Source organism: Pollachius pollachius (genome assembly GCF_949987615.1).
Source record: "Pollachius pollachius genome assembly, chromosome: 12".
NCBI classification, from domain to species: Eukaryota; Metazoa; Chordata; class Actinopteri; order Gadiformes; family Gadidae; genus Pollachius; species Pollachius pollachius.
The window spans coordinates 11,293,535-11,312,274 of NC_136945.1; the positions used below are offsets into that span (position 1 = coordinate 11,293,535).

An 18,740-nucleotide genomic window follows, 5' to 3' on the forward strand; every position below is an offset into this window, starting at 1 on the left:
ACTTGCCATTGAATACTTGGACATCCGTTATCAACAGTGGTTCGTATTTGATTTGCTTGGACATAACCAATAAAGTTATCTTTCCTAACCGGGATTCGAACCCGGTTAATCTAACCACTAGACCACCAGGGAGCTCTAAAATGAAATCACAATGTTTCTTGTAGAAGCAATGTTTTTAAACGGCTAAATGATGTTCAATATTTCATATTCTTGACATTTCGCAGGAAAGGTTTTCTTCTGGACTTTGTTTTGTTATTCACCTTGCCGTTGAATACTTGGACATCGGTTATCAACAGTGGTTCATATTTGATTTGCTTGGACATAACTAATAAATTTGTGTTCCCTAACCGGGAATCGAACCCGGGCCGCGGCGGTGAGAGCGCCGAATCCTAACCAGTAGACCACCAGTGAGCTCTGGTACCATAAAACCATGTGACTTTGAGAAGGCAGATTTTTAACAGCTGTTATATATTTCATATTCTTGACATTTCGCAGTAAAATGCCAACATGGATTTCATCTTTTTTTGATTATTCAGCTTGCCGTTGAATACTTGGACATCGGTTATCAACAGTGGTTCATATTTTATTTGCTTGGACATAACTAATAAAGTTATGTTCCCTAACCGGGAATCGAACCCTGGCCGCGGCGGTGAGAGCGCCGAATCCTAACCACTAGACCACCAGGGAGCTGTATCATTAGAAAACAACGTGACTTTTAGAAGGCAGGTTTTTAACAGCCAATTTTTGCTATATGTTTCATATTCTTGACACTTCGCAGTAAAATGCAAACATGGATTTCTGCTTTTTTTGATTATTCAACTTGCCGTTGAATACTTGGACATCCGTTATCAACAGTGGTTCGTATTTGATTTGCTTGGACATAACCAATAAAGTTATCTTTCCTAACCGGGATTCGAACCCGGTTAATCTAACCACTAGACCACCAGGGAGCTCTAAAATGAAATCACAATGTTTCTTGCAGAAGCAATGTTTTTAAACGGCTAAATGATGTTCAATATTTCATATTCTTGACATTTCGCAGTAAAGGTTTAATCTGGACTTTGTTTTGTTATTCACCTTGCCGTTGAATACTTGGACATCGGTTATCAACAGTGGTTCGTATTTGATTTGCTTGGACATAACTAATAAAGTTATGTTCCCTAACCGGGAATCAAACCCGGGGCGCGGCGGAGAGAGCGCCGAATCCTAACCACTAGACCACCAGGGAGCTCTGGTAGCATAAAACCATGTCACTTTGAGAAGGCAGATTTTTAACAGCTGTTATATATTTCATATTCTTGAAATTTCGCAGTAAAATGCCAACATGGATTTCTGCTTTTTTTGATTATTCAGCTTGCCGTTGAATACTTGGACATCGGTTATCAACAGTGGTTCGTCATCAAAAAACAACGTGACTTTGAGAAGGCAGGTTTTTAACAGCTGTTATATATTTCATATTCTTGAAATTTCGCAGTAAAATGCCAACATGGATTTCTGCTTTTTTTGATTATTCAGCTTGCCGTTGAATACTTGGACATCGGTTATCAACAGTGGTTCGTATTTGATTTGCTTGGACATAACTGATAAAGATGTGTTCCCTAACCGAGAATCGAACCTGGTTAATCTAACCACTAGACCACCAGGGAGCTCTAAAATAAAATCACAATGTTTCTTGTAGAAGCAATGTTTTTAAACGGCTAAATGATGTTCAATATTACATATTCTTGACATTTCGCAGTAAAGGTTTAATCTGGACTTTGTTTTGTTATTCACCTTGCCGTTGAATACTTGGACATCGGTTATCAACAGTGGTTCGTATTTGATTTGCTTGGACATAACTAATAAAGTTATGTTCCCTAACCGGGAATCGAACCTGGGCCGCGGCGGTGAGAGCGCCGAATCCTAACCACTAGACCACCAGGGAGTTCTGGTAGCATAAAACCATGTGACTTTGAGAAGGCAGATTTTTAACAGCTGTTATATATTTCAAATTCTTGACATTTCGCAGTAAATTGCCAACATGGATTTCTGCTTTTTTTGATTATTCACCTTGCCGTTGAATACTTGGACATCGGTTATCAACAGCGGTTCGTATTTGATTTGCTTGGACATAACTAATAAAGTTATCTTCCCTAACTGTGAATCGCACCCGGGCCGCGGCGGTGAGAGCGCCGAATCCTAACCACTAGACAACCAGGGATCTGTAGCATCAAACTTTGAGAAGGCAGGTTTTTAACAGCCAATTTCTGCTATATGTTTCATATTCTTGACACTTCGCAGTAAAATGCAAACATGGATTTCTGCTTTTTTTGATTATTGACCTTTCTGTTGAATACTTGGACATCGGTTATCAACAGTGGTTCGTATTTGATTTGCTTGGACATAACTAATAAAGTTGTGTTCCCTAACCGGGAATCGAACCCACTTAATCTAACCACTAGACCACCAGAGAGCTCTAAAATGAAATCACAATGTTTCTTGTATAAGGAATGTTTTTAAACGGCTAAATGATGTTCAATATTTCATATTCTTGACAATTCGCAGTAAAGGTTTAATCTGGACTTTGTTCTGTTATTCACCTTGCCGTTGAATACTTGACATTGGTTATCAACAGTGGTTCGTATTTGAATTGCTTGGACATAACTAAAAAAGTTCTTTTCCCTAACCGGGAACCGAACCCGGGCCGCGGCGGTGAAAGCGCCGAATCCTAACCACTAGACCACCAGGGAGCTCTGGTAGCAAAAAACCATGTGACTTAGAGAATGCAGGTTTTTAACAGCTGTTATATATTTCATATTCTTGATATTTCGCAGTAAAATGCAAACATGGATTTCTGCTTTTTTTGATTATTCAACTTGCCGTTGAATACTTGGACATCCGTTATCAACAGTGGTTCGTATTTGATTTGCTTGGACAAAACCAATAAAGTTATCTTTCCTAACCGGGAATCGAAGCCCGTCCGGAGCGGTGAGAGCGCCGAATCCTAACCACTAGACCACCAGGGAGCTCTAGTACCATAAAACCATGTGACTTTGAGTAGGCAGATTTTCAACAGCTGTTATATATTTCATATTCTTGACATTTCGCAGTAAAATGCCAACATGGATTTCTGCTTTTTTTGATTATTTACCTTGCCGTTGAATACTTGGACATCGGTTATCAACAGCGGTTCGTATTTGATTTGCTTGGACATAACTAATAAAGTTACCTTCCCTAACTGGGAATCGCACCCGGGCCGCGGCGGTGAGAGCGCCGAATCCTAACCACTAGACCACCTTTACCTGTTTTATCAAAAAACAACGTGACTTTGAGAAGCCAGGTTTTTAACAGCCAAATCCTGCGATATGTTTCATATTCTTGACATTTCGCAGTAAAATGGTAACATGGATTACTGCTTTTTTTGATTTTTCACTTTGCCGTTAAATACTTTGCCGATATCACTTAACACAGTGACATCGGTTATCAACAGAGATTCGTGTTTGATTTGCTTGGACATAACTAATTAAGTTATTTTCCCTAACCGGGAATCGAACCCGGGCCGCGGTTGTGAGAGTGCCGAATCCAAACCACTAGACTAGGGGTTCCCAAAGTGGGGGTCGTGACCCCCCGGGGGGTCATAGGACGCCGAGGGGTGGGTCGTGGAATGATTTCTATGAATCAAACAATAAAATAAATTATAATTAAAAAAATAAAAAAGTAAAATAATAATAAAATAAATTTGGAAAAAATAAAATACAGAAGAATTCAGCAATAGTTGTCAAAATTATGAAACATGGTAGTTTAAATTAAAATAAAACTACAGATTTTCCTCCTGAGGTGATTTCGACAGATTAACGATGGCATAATTTGCAGGTGTCAGGTCACTTTGCGGCTCCACAGTAAACATCAGAAAGCGGACCAGTAGATTTTCTCTGAACTATCTCATTGATGACTTTTTGATGATTTTTCAAAATTAAACGTTGGTTAATACCGTTGATAAAGAGTCAGCTGATTGACAGAGTGAAGAAAGGGAAATATGCTTTACAGTTAGACGAATCCACGGATGTATCAAACTGTGCCCAGCTGCTTGTTTTCGTTAGATATTGTTTTGATGGAAAACTTAACGAGGACCTGCTATTTTGCGCCCCGCTGGAGGGAACATGCACAGGCGAGGACATTTTCACAAAACTTGACAACAAACTGAAAGAAGAGGGACTGTCCTGGGATGAATGCATCGGTGTGTGTACAGACGGTGCTGCAGCAATGCTGGGGAAAAAGAAAGGACTTAAAGCAAGAGTCTTACAAGTGGCGCACCACATACAATTCACGCACTGTATTATCCACAGAGAGGCTCTTGCGAGTAAAACGCTCGGCCCAGAGCTGAAAAGTGTTCTTGAGACTGCACAAAAAAACTGCAATGTGGTTGTCAACCACATTAAATCGCGTCCACTCAACACCAGGCTGTTTGCCACTCTCTGCAACGAACTGGGATCGCAGCACGAGGGCCTGCTGTTCCACACAAGAGTCAGATGGCTTTCGCGGGGAAATGTTCTCAGCCGCCTGTTTGAGCTGCGGGACGAGGTGCGCTTATTTCTGATGGAGCATGGGCCCCAGCTCGCTGACCACCTGACCCTGACTGGTCAACAAGGCTAGCGTATCTGTCTTGCATTTTTGACAGACTGAATGGACTTAACCTGTCATTGCAAGGTGAAAACACAAGCATCATGTCAATGAGTGATAAAATCCGCATTCAAGAGAAAAGTGGATCGCTGGACTGCACGAGTTGAAATGGGAAGGATTGACATGTTTAATGAGCTGGACGAATTCATGGAAGAAAATGATCTGAGTGTTCACATTGTGAAGACGTCTATAACTACCCACCTTCAAGCCCTCCTGGAACACTTTGACAAGTATTTCCCTGAGGAAACGGCTCCGGAACAATATGACTGGATAAAATCACCATTCACTGTAACCACCGCAAGTCATCTGTCAGCCGGCATGGAGGACGCACTGATTGAGCTGTCATGTGACCGCACTTTAAAGACAGATTTTAATTCCAAGACGCTTGCTGAGTTCTGGATTTCAGTCGAGAGGGAATATCCACAGCTGTCCAAGGCCGCGATGGACGTACTGACGCCGTTTGGCTTCACATACCTGTGCGAAAAAAACTTTCTCTGCACTGACATATATTAAAAATAAATACAGATCACGTCTAAATGTGGAGGATGATCTCCGTGCGGCCGTCTCAACAATTAAACCGAGAATGGACTTGCTGTGTTCCGCGCATAGCGCGATTCCATCTCATTAGATGAGATTAACGCTGAAACATAGTTGCCAGCAACAATGTACATATATTTACAACAGTTTGTGGATATTACCCTGACTGAGATATTCTTCTGTTCAAATGGAAATGAAAGTAATGTTTCAAAGTTAAGTTTGCACATGACAGCAATACTGTGCACTCATGTTACATGGATATTATTTTGACTGAGGGATTCTGCTTTTTATCAAACAGTAAATTTCTATATGTAAATTCATATCAGGCTGCTCTGTTCTTTTGTGTTGTCGTTAAGCCCGTGTTTGGATAAGCCCAGTGCGTATAGCCTGTGCGCACATTTTATTTTATTTTTTCAGTTACATCCGGGGATAGTGGGGGTCGCCAGTCTCTGGCACCGTTATTTTGTGGGTCGCGGGTTGAAAAGTTTGGGAACCCCTGCACTAGACCACCAGTGAGCTGTATTATCAAAAAACCACGTGACTTTGAGAAGGCAGGTTTTTAACAACTGTTATATATTTCATATTCTTGAAATTTCGCAGTAAAATTCCAACATGGATTACTGCTTTTTTTGATTATTTACCGTCTCGTTGAATACTTGGACATCGGTTATCAACAGTGGTTTGTAATTGATTTGCTTGGACATAATTTATATAGTCCTGTTCCCTAACCGGGAATCGAACACGGTCCGCGACGGTGAGAGCATAGGCGTAATTTACGGGGGGGTTAGAGGGGTTATAACCCCCTCAATAATCAGATCCAGCTAATATAACCCCCTCAATATCATCACACATAATTCAGATGAACAAAAAAATTAAATATTCTGAATTAATACCTTGTTTGTTTTCTTTATTAATTTAATTTGTCAGCAAGATAGTATCATGTTTTGATAATCTATAATGTACCCCCCCCCCCCAGCCCACCGACTACTTGGTATTACCCGAACTATTTCGCAAGGTCGCTGGGGTGAATAGTAAGAGAAGACTAATGCTAACTATGAATGGATATGAAAAGGACACTGAAAGGCAGCCAGGGCCAGACAACAATTTTTAATTGTTGGTCGTCAAAGGAGCCAAAAGCCAAAAGGAGTAAAAATCCTGACGATAAGGAGGTAAATAAATATCCGTATTGTTAAGTTAGGTGTTATCATCCACTCTATATTTTTTCACTACCTGGATAGTTTACGCCTCCATTTAAAGTGGAGAGGGACCTTCACTTTCCCCATAAACCCTCAAAATAAAGAGGTATCAGTGGAGAAACAAAATAATTTTCGATTGAGAGCATAATTTCACATTCAAACAGTATCGTTGGTGTGCTATGTGCAGTAAAACCAGACGATCTGAATAATTCCTGATTCATGCCAGATATTTATTTCCCGCTTTGTAAGAGCTAGCTAGCTAACTATGTGAACTTTATATGATTAGCATAGGCTACGTTGTAATGGCATCGATAGACGTCCTCAAACTAAGATTCTAGAACCCACTGCCTCAAACGTACTCGGTTACGGGTGGGTAAAATGCAATGTGAGTACAGAGACCAAATTGCTGTTTGCTCCCATACAGTCACACATACAGTTTTTTGGGGGAATGCATTAATTTACTTAGAGATGTCATCCATTGACAGCTAGCTCCTGTGGGCTAGTTCAGAGGTTACACCACTCCTTTTGAGCGTGCACTCCTGTACTGTACACACACATACACACACACACAACGGTTAATGACGGTGCATGTGAGTAGGCTTGCTCGTAGGAAACATTGAAACAGCATTATTGTTATTATTATTATTAATAATAATAATAATAATAATAATGGTATTATTATTATTATTATTTTATACAAAAATTTGTAGCAGTCTAAATGTGCTAGTAAGTGGGCAAAAGGAGTTTAAAATGCTTTACAACTTTTTGGTGAGGGAACACATATTCTCCAAAACTGATATCGATACCACCTCTCAACCCATTTAATATTTTTTTATATATCAGGAGAAGAGGGAAAGAGAGGGAAATGGCCAAGGAGGCGACAGAGGGTCAGGTGACCAGAAAGAGAGAGAAGAAGAAGACAGAGGAGGCAACAGAGCAATTGAAGGAGAGCGAGGAGGCGACAGAGGGTCAGGTGACCAGAGAGAGAGAGAAGAAGGAGACAGAGGAGGTGACAGAGCAATTGAAAGAGAGCGAGGAGGCGACAGAGGGTCAGGTGACCAGAGAGAGAGAGAAGAAGGAGACAGAGGAGGTGACAGAGCAATTGAAGGAGAGCGAGGAGGAGACAGAGGGTCAGGTGACCAGAGAGAGAGAGAAGAAGAAGGAGACAGAGGAGGCGACAAAGGGTCAGATGGCCAAAGTGAGGGAGAGAGAGCACAGAGACAGGCAGCGCAGGAGGCACAGATGACCAGGTAAGAGACCTCAAACAAAATTGTGCATGCCATACACTGTCAGAACACTGAACTGCATACTACTCTGTAGTATTCCATAAGAGTTTAAGGACTGAAACCACTTGATTCTCTACTATAGCACTTGGGGGGTTGTCAAACTCTAGGCATTGTTATAATAATAATATGAATAATAATTAATTTAATTTGTAACATACTCTTAATTCTGAGGAATCCCAGAATCCCAGTTACGGGTTTTAAGTGTAAATAAAACTGTAGATGCCCTTTCAAAAAGTGCTGACTTATCTTGACATTGCTCATTGTGCCTAGTATTTAGTTTTGAATGAGAGATCTTGTGTAAAGTAAGTAATTTGGTTGCTGTGGTTTCCCCACACAGGGTCACATGATGAGGGCAGCAGTCAGGCAAATGAGCAGGTGAGAACACAAGGGAACATAATTTAGCTGTGAAGAGCATTATTGATCAATACATTCATTTAATAGGATTGTTATTTCAGAGAGTGACAAGTTTTCATGTCATATGTTACAGGATATTGAGCCCCAGGGATTTGATGTTTCAGACATCCTCACCTGCACAAAGCCTGCACAACCTGACCCTAAGCTTATAGTAGTGCAGAAGCGAGATAACTGTGTGTTGTCTTTTCAAGAGAAATGGTTCAAAACTTTTCCTTGGTTACATTACAGTGCCACTTTACAAGGAGTCATATGTTTTCACTGTGCCAAGGTTTTTTTGAATCAGCCAACATATGCAAGCAAGTGTGACCCTGCCTTTGTGAGTGTAGGCTTTAGAAATTGGAAAAAAGCTATCCAGAAGTTCTCACAACATGCAAAAAGTCAGTTGCATATCCATGCCGTGAACATCTATGCACAAAAAGGTAACACTATAGCTTCACAGCTTTCTTCAGCTGTTGCCAGACAACAGGAGGAAGCAAGGTATGGATTGATGAAGATTGTAGGCTCAATCAAATACTTAGCTAGGCAAGGTTTACCGCTACGAGGTCATGTGGAAGAGAAGGGTAATCTATCCCAACATCTGAAAGAAAAGGCAGAGGATGACCCTGCTTTTCAGAAGTGGTTAGAGACACGCAAGCAGGATTACACAAGTCCTCTCATTCAAAACGAGGTACTAGGCATAATGAGCAAAGACATTATAAGAGGAATAGCTGACACTATTAGATGCCTCCCAGTCACACAGTTTGCCTTGATTGTTGATGGGACACAAGACATATCAGGTCAAGAACAAGAATCTGTATGTCTTCGTTATGTGGATCATGACTTAAATCCTCATGAGGAATTCATTGGGATGTATTCAGTGCATGAGACCACAGGAGAATCTCTTGCAAATGTAGTATTAGATGTTATCTGCAGACTAAATTTGCCATTGTCAGCTCTGCGTGGGCAGACATATGATGGCGCAGCAAATATGTCTGGCGAATATTCTGGAACACAGGCTCACATTAGGAAGAAACAACCACTTGCTTTGTATGTGCACTGTGGAGCACACTGTGTTAATTTGATAGCACAGAAGGCATGCACAGCTTCTATAGTTGTGCGAGATGCCCTTGACTGGGTTCATCAATTAGGAGTTTTGTGTGGACAGTCTGGCAAATTCAAACATATGTTTCATACGATAGCGATATCTGACCACGGAACCTCAAGTGCCCTGAAACCACTTTGTGCTACTAGGTGGACCGTCAGACACGGTGCCATCCATTCTGTTTTAACACAGTATGACTCAATCCTCACTGCCTTAGAGGAAATGGCAGGGACTAACTCTCCCACTGCAACCACTGCAAATGGTCTATTTCAGCAGTTTATGAGAGGCAGCACTGTAGTTGGTCTTGTGATGGCACAAGCAGTTATTGGAGAGCTAGAGTGTCTCAACAGGTCTCTTCAGAGAAGGACAGAGACTGTTTCTGGTATGCGGGCTGCTGTTTGTAAGGTTCAGTCTACTCTCAATGGCAAGAGGAGTGATGAGGCCTTCCAACACCTTTTTGAGAGGGCATCTACAGTTGTGAATTCTGTAGACTTAGAACCCATAACAATGCCAAGAGTTCGACAACCACCCAAGTGCTATGGAGAATCAAGTGGATTCAGTCCTAAAACTCCTATAGAATATTACAGAGTTGAGTTTTATAAGGTACTTGACACCATTCACACACAGTTCACTGAACGTTTCCAGCAGGGTGGTCTTCTTACCCTCCAAAAGCTGGAGAACACCTTGCTTTCTGGAAATATTGATCCGGTGGTTCATGACTACCCAGAAATTAATGCCCAGCTGCTGGAAATCCAGCTACCGATGTTCAAACACAATTACATGTACCGTTCCTGTGGAGAGGCTACACACATTATCAGAGAGTTGCCAGCAGAGGTGCGAGGATTATTTACCGAAGTCGAAACTCTGATGAGATTACTCCTTGTGGTACCAGTCTCGTCCTCTGAGGCAGAGAGGAGCTTTAGTGCTCTTCGACGATTAAAAACTTGGTTACGCACAAGTATGTCACAGCAGAGGCTGAACCATGTTGCAGTGTGCAACATCCATCAGGACAAATTGGACCTCTTAACTAAGAAGTCAATTTGTGCACAGTTCATTTCTTTTACACCAAGACGCAAACAGGTGTTTGGTGCTTTTATGTGAAATGCTTTTATACTTCTTTTGTATTTACCTGCTTTTGTTTAGATGTTGATAGTTTGAGCTGGTGATGCCCGACAATATGTTTATTGAATTGTGCATTTGTATTGAATTGTGTGAATTTGCTGGATGTAGGTGTCAATAATACAGTGATGCAATTGATTAATCTTTAAGTTCTTGCGTGTTTTTTTCATAAGATAGACACACACAAAATCAATTAAGTGGAAGCTGCCACTGCTGACTAATGCTTAAACACTGAATTTTACTACTGTGTCATTATGGCATAAATAGTCAAAAAGAAGCCAAAATCAGTAAAGGTATCGCAATGTATTTCTAATACAGGAACGGCAAATTGGCATGTTACCTTTTACACAAGAAGATGATTGATTAAATAAATATGCCGCGAGTTTAACCCCCCCAAAGGTAGACCCAAAGTTACGCCCTTGGGTGAGAGTAACGAATCCTAACCGCCAAACCACCAGGGAGCTCTGTTAACAAAAAACAACGTGACTTTGAGAAGGCAGGTTTTTAACAGCTGTTATATATTTCATATTCTTGAAATTTCGCAGTAAAATGCTAACATGGATTTCTGCTTTTTTTGATTATTCACTTTGTTGTTAAATACTTTGATATCACTTAACACAGTGGTTTGTATTTGATTTGCTTGGACATCACTAATAAAACTGATTCCCCTAACCTCGAACCCAATGTGACTTTGAGAAGGCAGATTTTTAACAGCTAAATTATGTTAATCATTTCATCTTCTTGAAATTTCACAGCAAAGGTATTACATGGATTTCTGCCTTTTTCATCATTCACATTGCCGTTGAATACTTTGACATTTGTTATCAACAGTGATTCGTATTTGATTTACTTGGACACATGACTTATAAGGTTGATTTCCCTAAACGGGAATCGAACCAGGGCCGCGGCGGTGAGAGCTCCGAAACCTAACCACTAGCCCACCAGGGAGATGTAGTAATAGATAACAATGTGTTATGAGTTACATCTCTTCCAGATGACCTTAACACCTACTTTGCACGTTTTTAGAGCTACTCTCCGGCTCAGGAAATTCAGATGGACCAGGACCCCTGCACACTAGTAATAACAGGGGCAGATGTGTGCAAATCCTTCAAAAGGATTAATCCACACAAGGCCCCTGGTCCTGATGGCATCCCTGGCCGGGCTCTCAGGGTGTGTGCAGATCAGCTGGCAGGTGTGTTTACAGACATTTTCAACAAGTCACTGCTCCAGTCTGTGGTCCCAACATGTCTCAAAAAGTCCACCATCATTCCCATCCCCAAGAAGTCAAAAGCATCCTGCCTCAACGACTACCACCCAGTAGCAGTTACCTCCATCATCATGAAGTGCTTCGAGTGGTTAGTCAAATCATTCATCAACTCCTCCCTCCCTGACTCACCGGACCCCCTGCAGTTTGCATACAGGGCAAACAGGTCCACAGACGATGCCATCGCCCTCACCCTCCACACTACCTTGTCCCACCTGGACCAGAGGAACACATGTGAGAATGCTGTTCATTGACTACACTTCAGCATTAAACACCATTGTGCCCTCCAAGCTCGCTGTGAGGCTCAGGGACCTCGGGCTCAACACCACCCTTTGTGACTGGATCCTTAGTTTCCTGACACGCAGACCCCAGGCAGTGCGGATAGGAAACGCCACATCATCCACCAACACCGGCGCACCCCAGGGCTGCGTGCTCAGCCCTCTCCTCTACTCCCTGTTCACACATGACTGCGTGGCCAAACACAGCTCCAACACCATCGTCAAGTTTGCTGACGACACGACCGTCATCGACCTGATCACCGATGGCGACGAGATGGCGTACAGAGAGGAGGTGAGAGCCCTGGCATCTTGGTGCCAGAACAACCTCCAGCTCAACCTCAGCAAAAATAGTGGTTTGTAGGAGCTGATTGTGGACTACAGGAAGCGACAGGGAGCCGAGCACGCCCCCATCACAATCAACGGGATGACAGTAAAGAGACTCAGCAGCCTCAAGTTCCTCGGGGTCCACATCTGCGAGGATCTGACCTGGACTCACCACACTGACGCCATCACAAAGACGGCAAGACAGCGGCTCTTCTTCCTCTGCAGGCTGCGGAGGTTCAACATGGACTCCAGGATACTCTGCAACTTCTACAGGTGCACCATAGAGTATCCTGACCGGCTGCATCACCACCTGGTACGGCAGTTGCTCCGCCCTCAACCATAAGACATTACAGAGGGTGGTGAAAGCTGCCCATCACATTACCAGGACGGAGCTGCCATCTATGGAGGATCTCTACACTCAGCGCTGCAGGAAGAAGACTAACCGGATTATTAAAGACCCTCATCACCCCAGTAATAAACTGTTTCAGCTGCTCCCGTCTGGTAGACGCTACCGCAGCATCCGGTCACGCACCATCAGACTCAGGGACAGTTTCATCCCACGGGCCATAAGATTACTGAACTCCTAAGCTACTTAGCTCACCACTATAAGACTTTATAACTTGCCACTTTATAACTTGCTACTTAATACCAGTCGACATCTGGATAAACACGTCTGTTTACATTTTACATTTATTTGCATTTAGGTCTCTGCTCTCCTACTTGTGTTCCTCTTATACACTTACTTTTTATTATTATTATTATTATTATTATTATATTAATTTTATTTTTAATTATTTAAGTCTCAGCTTTCCTACTTGTGTTTTTCATATACTTTTACTTTCTCTTATATTGCACTGTTGGAGGAGCCCAAGACTAAAGAATTTCATTGCCTGCTCGGTAATTGTTGTGCATATGACAATAAAACCATCTTGAATCTTTAATCTTGTTCGGTAAGTTTGCGTTGATGTGAATGCCACCTCACTTTGATGGCCGAGACCTCCCTGAACAGCTGCTCTCGGTTCGCTTCCAACCGAACCTACGGTTTGCTTGAGATGTGAAAGCGACCGTACCTCGGTCCGATCCAGTTCTAAAAAGCATACGCCTCTTTGGACGTAACAGGCACCCTCTCAGCCGCACATTAGACATGAGCGATAAAGCGATAGGAGCGATAAAACGCTTGAGCGATAGCTTTAAAGCTGTAAAGCTGTAAATGAGAGTTGAAAACAGCTCAACTCTATGCAAATGAGCTAGTAGCATTTCGGCTGTAAATGACCACCAGCCAATCGGAATGTAGATGTCTCTCGCCGGCGTGGGTCCCAGTAAACATACACGAGAACTTTAGTTTCTAGTTCCTACCACACATTTGTTCCTTCATCATGGTGCGTGAGAGAATAATTGCGGCTTGCAGGGCATCGTATTTGTCCGCGATTGCATAGCTTACAGTAGCACCTGCATCAAGCTCACCTTTGGAAGACCATGAGATTAATGTGTCTTCGGAGAATAGATACCCTACCAGAGAGCGGCGGCCTCCTGCTCGCATGGACTTGTAGAGATTTAGTTAGTGACTGACCCAAGTTGCTAGGGCAGAATAATCCCTGTGGGTACGGTCAGGGTACTGAGGTAGTTCACCCTCGCCCCTAGGTAGCTATGTAGAGAATGCTGACCTGTATTGTAAATTTTACGTTATTCATAACTGTTTAATGGTTGATGTGTTAGACATCTGCAATGTTATATAATTTATGGTTGTTTCACAAAAGTATGTTCTTTGTAAGAGGGGAGGAGATGTGTATTTTGGGGCTTACTACGATTCCGTAGTTATGAAGCACCGGGGTATTCTGGGTAATATTCTGGCGGAAGTCCCTCTCGGTTGTTACCACTGTTAACGTGCCATGGTGGCTTAATAAACAGTTAACGCAACGTCGTTGTCCGTGTTTATGTGAAGAAGTAAAGATATAACACTGATCATCAACTAAAAAACACATAGAAAGAGTAAAGCATCCAGCATATGATTTCAACAATGTATGAGGGCAAATGTAATCCGCATTACGCAAAAGGGATGGTCGCACAGTGGAATGTTGATGGAAAGGACGAGTGGTGGGTGGAGATGTGCGCGCATTTCAGAAGCAAAAAATATTTTTAATTTGTCAGTTTGCCGTGTGTCTGCCTGGCACAAATGCTCCCGTTGAGCGGATCTTTTCCATAATAAACAATACACACACACACGCACGATAGCGATAAACTAAACTATAATCTAGCATACAAGCAATCGCTCCATTAATTAGTTATTCAGTGTTTCATGTTTTTATGCTTATTCTTTTTCTATTGACCAAACTTATGACTATCTTTTGTTTTTGTGGCTCGGCATCAGCAGCAGCACTTGCCTCAACAAGAGCAATAGCAGCTTTATATTTTGGACAGCGTTGCGTTTTGAGCTATTCGGCGATTTTGCATCTTTTACAACTTTTGGTGTGAACGTACAGGTCGGACTTGGCCAACGGGAATATTTTAGGCCACTTGAATTCCAATTCACGTGAAAAAAAAGAGGCTAAAGTTATGTAGATGTTGAAATGAACTGCTCCCAGTAGTCTTTCTTAAATGTGAAGTTTGCATTTTCTTTTCTTATGGTGTGTTTAATGTGCTTACTAACGAGCAATAAATGATTAATTTATATTCAAATAATTATGTTTCTGGAATTGGTATCCATTATTATCAATTGTATTTTCTTCTCTTCAATTCTTCTGCTTTACCGCGTCTCTCATGCGTCTACGCGTAGAGTCGGTAAACTTCGTCGGTGGTGTGTTGCTTTAAATATTGCCCAGGCACCAGCAATAGGGAGAAGGAGTTCGACCGGTGAAACAAATCAATGTCACAACGAGGGCAGTCCGCTGGATACCCATGATTATTTACCTTCACAGTCAGTCAGTCAGTCAGTCAGTCACTTTTATTTTATATGTTAGGGTGATTGTATAGGCAAAACCTATGAACTTAGCTCAGTGATTTTTTTTTTTTTAGATGTAATAGCAAATATCCTTCGCATAAACATACCCTTATAGTCTCTGTTCCTCGACAGCAAATTATATAATATAGTGCACTTTCAGGGAGACTTGGGCCTAACACATTCAGTCAATTTGAATGAGAAGAACACACCAAAATAGGCCTGTTTAGTAAGCACGATTTGATGCCGCATTCCTACACTTATAAAATGCAATTCAATGTGGAAGTAATCCAAGTAATCAGAATACAATACTCAGATTGAGTGATGTAACGGAATACGTTACATATTACATTTGTTGGCATGTATTCTGAATGGATACATTTTAAAAATATCCTTCCAACACTGCATAACACGTCGGACTCTCTGACGTCTCTGGTATTTCCAAAACGAGACTCGTAGTGGGAGTAATCTCAGCCATGGTTGAGAAGGAATTGGGGGAAAGGTACTTTGGCTTTGACTCCCTGAAGTAGGCTACATTAACCGCGTGGCCAGCTCGGGCCAGTCTTATATTTGGGGTGGCACTTGATTGTCAAGTGCCACCCCAAATACTGAACGTTTCCGTTCAGTATTATTTTTTTATTTTTTTATTTTTTTCATACTCGGGGGGCCAGCGGGGGGGGGGGGGGGGGGGGGGGGGGGGGGGGATTAAAATTAATGGGGAATTAAACCCGGGCCGCAGCGGTGAGAGCGCCAAATCCTGATTTCTTATTGACGTTTATTGACAACTTGTGGTGTTCCTTTGTATGATTACAGAACTATTAATTCCACAAGGGGGCAGTAGAGGATTATATTTAGTATATAATGTCCTGTGCTCCTTTTACATGTAATAAACCTTATCCTAGTCCCCTTTAGAAAATTATGCGTAGAAAATAAATAAATGATTACAGATGATTCAAAGCTAATTGCAGATAATGAGATTTAATTAAAATAACCATTTCTGAAAAAAACCACTGAGCTCAGTTTTGCCTCTTTTGATGGGTTTCTCAATTTGGTGATGATGCCTCATATGTGAAACCCGGTTTATGTCTTTGATCCATCAACGTCTTCCACGTTGCTGTTTCCAGGAGGGCCGCGTCCGCGTGACTCTGCTGGCACGCAGCACAGAATACAGAAGGATTATAAACCAGGCTGAGGTACGACTATTACTTTGACTCTTTCTTTCTTCCTTTGTACGCCACCCTTCTTTCTCCTTCACACTAGCTTGTTTCTCTCCATTGCACGCCCTAGCTCACTCTTTCATTTCTCTCTCCTGAACCACAACTTATAGGCCCTTCTTCACACCTCTGGCCACCTGCTCCGTGTAGCTGTGTAGAAACCATGTTTTACTGTAAACAGCTTGTGATTCATATTAATTTATGTCCATAATCATCATCAGCTAACCCCTTTGTTGTGCTTAAAGCTTGTCAATGCCCTGAAGACTGTGGCATTACTGGAGGTTAACGTGGTGGACTACAGATACAAGTGAGTCAGAAGGGGTTGGTTGTATGCAAAGGATTCATATTAACAATGTCAGAATAATGGACGAATGGATTCTACTCCTCCTGTCTCTACATGTCCTATTTATTTATTGAATACATATTCAGATAAAACAATTAACTATTTTTGGTCAACGAAAGCTGAATGGATCTTAGAGGTTCGGAATACAATGTTGTATTGTATGGGTTTTCATGGCATAGAATAGGCTAATCATGGTGTGATGGCTTTAGGATTCTGTCCACTTCTCTCTGTTTAGGGACGTTCTGTTCCTGGAGCAGCTGAAGATCACCCACAACTCTGACATCTTCATAGGGATGCATGGAGCAGGCCTCACACACCTCCTCTTCCTGCCTGATTGGGCTGTCGTGTTTGAGCTGTGAGCCCTGTCACATCCATCTGTTTGTCTGTCTGTATGCGGAATGAATCTGATTGTGTGTGTGTGTGTGTGTGTGTGTGTGTGTGTGTGTGTGTGTGTGTGTGTGTTTCTGAATCTGTGTTTTTCAGAATGTGTCTGTTTGTGTGTGTCTGAATACTTTCTGAATGTGTGTGTGTGTGTGTGTGTGTGTGTGTGTGTGTGTGTGTGTGTGTGTGAACGAGGGGTACTAAGCTCTAGTGCCTCTCTACCACTCAGTCTACACCTGTGAAATATCTGCTAATTAACCCAGAGCTTCTCACATCTGTTTCGGCCTATGTACAAGAATTGTGTGTGTGTGTGTGCGTGTGCGTGTGTGTAGGTGTGAAGCAGCTGTTGTGTCCGTGCGTGTCTTTGTACCACTGAGATAAAGACAAAGTTGAAGCAAGGAGAGAAAGGTAGTTTAAGAGATAGAGAGAGATAACATGGCTGCGTCTTTCCCTTCCAGGTATAATTGTCAGGATGAGAGCTGCTACAGAGATTTGGCTCGACTGCGGGGCATCAGATACGTAACTTGGCAGAAAAGGAGCAAAGTGGTCCCACAGGACAAGGTAAGGGGACCTCTCTTATCGCCCGTCAATTCCTCCGAACACCTCTCACTACCCATACCCCTAAACATACATGCACACACAGCCCCTCATGCACAGACGGATAGACTTGTGTGTTAGGATTCACAACGGCACACTAATCCTGGCTGGCTTGGGCGCTGTCTGTGTGTTCCTCCACAGGGTCACCACCCCACCCTGGGAGCCCACCCCAAGTTCACCAACTACTCCTTCCAGGTGGAGGAGTTCATGCGGCTGGTGCTGGAGGCCACGTCCTACGTAATGCACCATCCCAAGTGGCGGCCCCAACCCCAGCGCGATGAACTGTAGACTCAGTACACATTGGACTGGGACAGCATTCACAATAATCGTTCTTACTGATGCAGCGTCCTGAGTAGGGCTGCACCTCACTGTGTGTTTTGGATGAGGTTAACCAATTTAGAATTAAGTCGTTAACATTAATTATAGCAATGGCACATCACAAGTTACCAGAGTCTGAACTGAAGTCTTACATGGGCTTGCTCTCTCGAGACAAGCAGCCAAGAAAAACATATTTAATTAATAATGACCCATGAACAAATGATCCTAGTGTCACAGTTGTTGAAGTATTAGGCAGAAAATAGTAGATAGACAGAAAATCGATAAAGTTATTAATCTTTGATAATTAACTTAAGCGATTATCAAATTGGGGAGGAGGATGGAGAGGGAGGATGAAGGAGTGGAAGGATGGAGTCTGGGAGGGAGGATGGGGGGATGTGTCGAAGGATGGCGGGGTTTTGATGGATGCGGGAACGGATTTTAACTGACATTCAACTCTGAAAGAGAAAGCATTTGGACGCTGTAAGATGTTTCGTCATTAGCTCTCGTCCTCCTTATTTTGCACAGCCACTAAAAAAGTGAGCTAATGAGCAGCTGTTTGCATACACACACACTCACACACACACTCACACACACACGTCTCATCTCACAGCTGATCCTTCACGGTGGCTATACAGTGGCTCCTCAGCAGTGTTGGTAATAACGCCGTTTAAAATAACGGCGTTAGGTAACGCCGTTATTTTTTCAGTAACGGGGTAATCTAACTAATTACTATTTCCGTTGTTACAACGCCGTTACCGTTACTATACGAAAAATGGAGTGCGTTACTATGAATT

General features: G+C 42.4%; 1 protein-coding gene across 2 annotated transcripts in view; it reads left to right on the forward strand.

Moving 5' to 3' along the window:
* eogt (EGF domain-specific O-linked N-acetylglucosamine (GlcNAc) transferase) overlaps positions 1 to 18,057 on the forward strand; it is a 116,992-nt gene extending 98,935 nt beyond the window's left edge. For both annotated transcript variants that reach the window (XM_079747252.1, XM_079747251.1), the window contains exons 12-16: positions 16,218 to 16,286; positions 16,553 to 16,614; positions 16,886 to 17,005; positions 17,490 to 17,592; positions 17,770 to 18,057. In XM_079747252.1, coding sequence (XP_079603378.1) covers positions 16,218 to 16,286; positions 16,553 to 16,614; positions 16,886 to 17,005; positions 17,490 to 17,592; positions 17,770 to 17,916 — 501 coding nt within the window. In that variant the 3' untranslated portion in view covers positions 17,917 to 18,057. The remainder of the gene's footprint in view (positions 1 to 16,217; positions 16,287 to 16,552; positions 16,615 to 16,885; positions 17,006 to 17,489; positions 17,593 to 17,769) is intronic.
* The last annotated feature ends 683 nt before the right edge of the window (positions 18,058 to 18,740 follow it).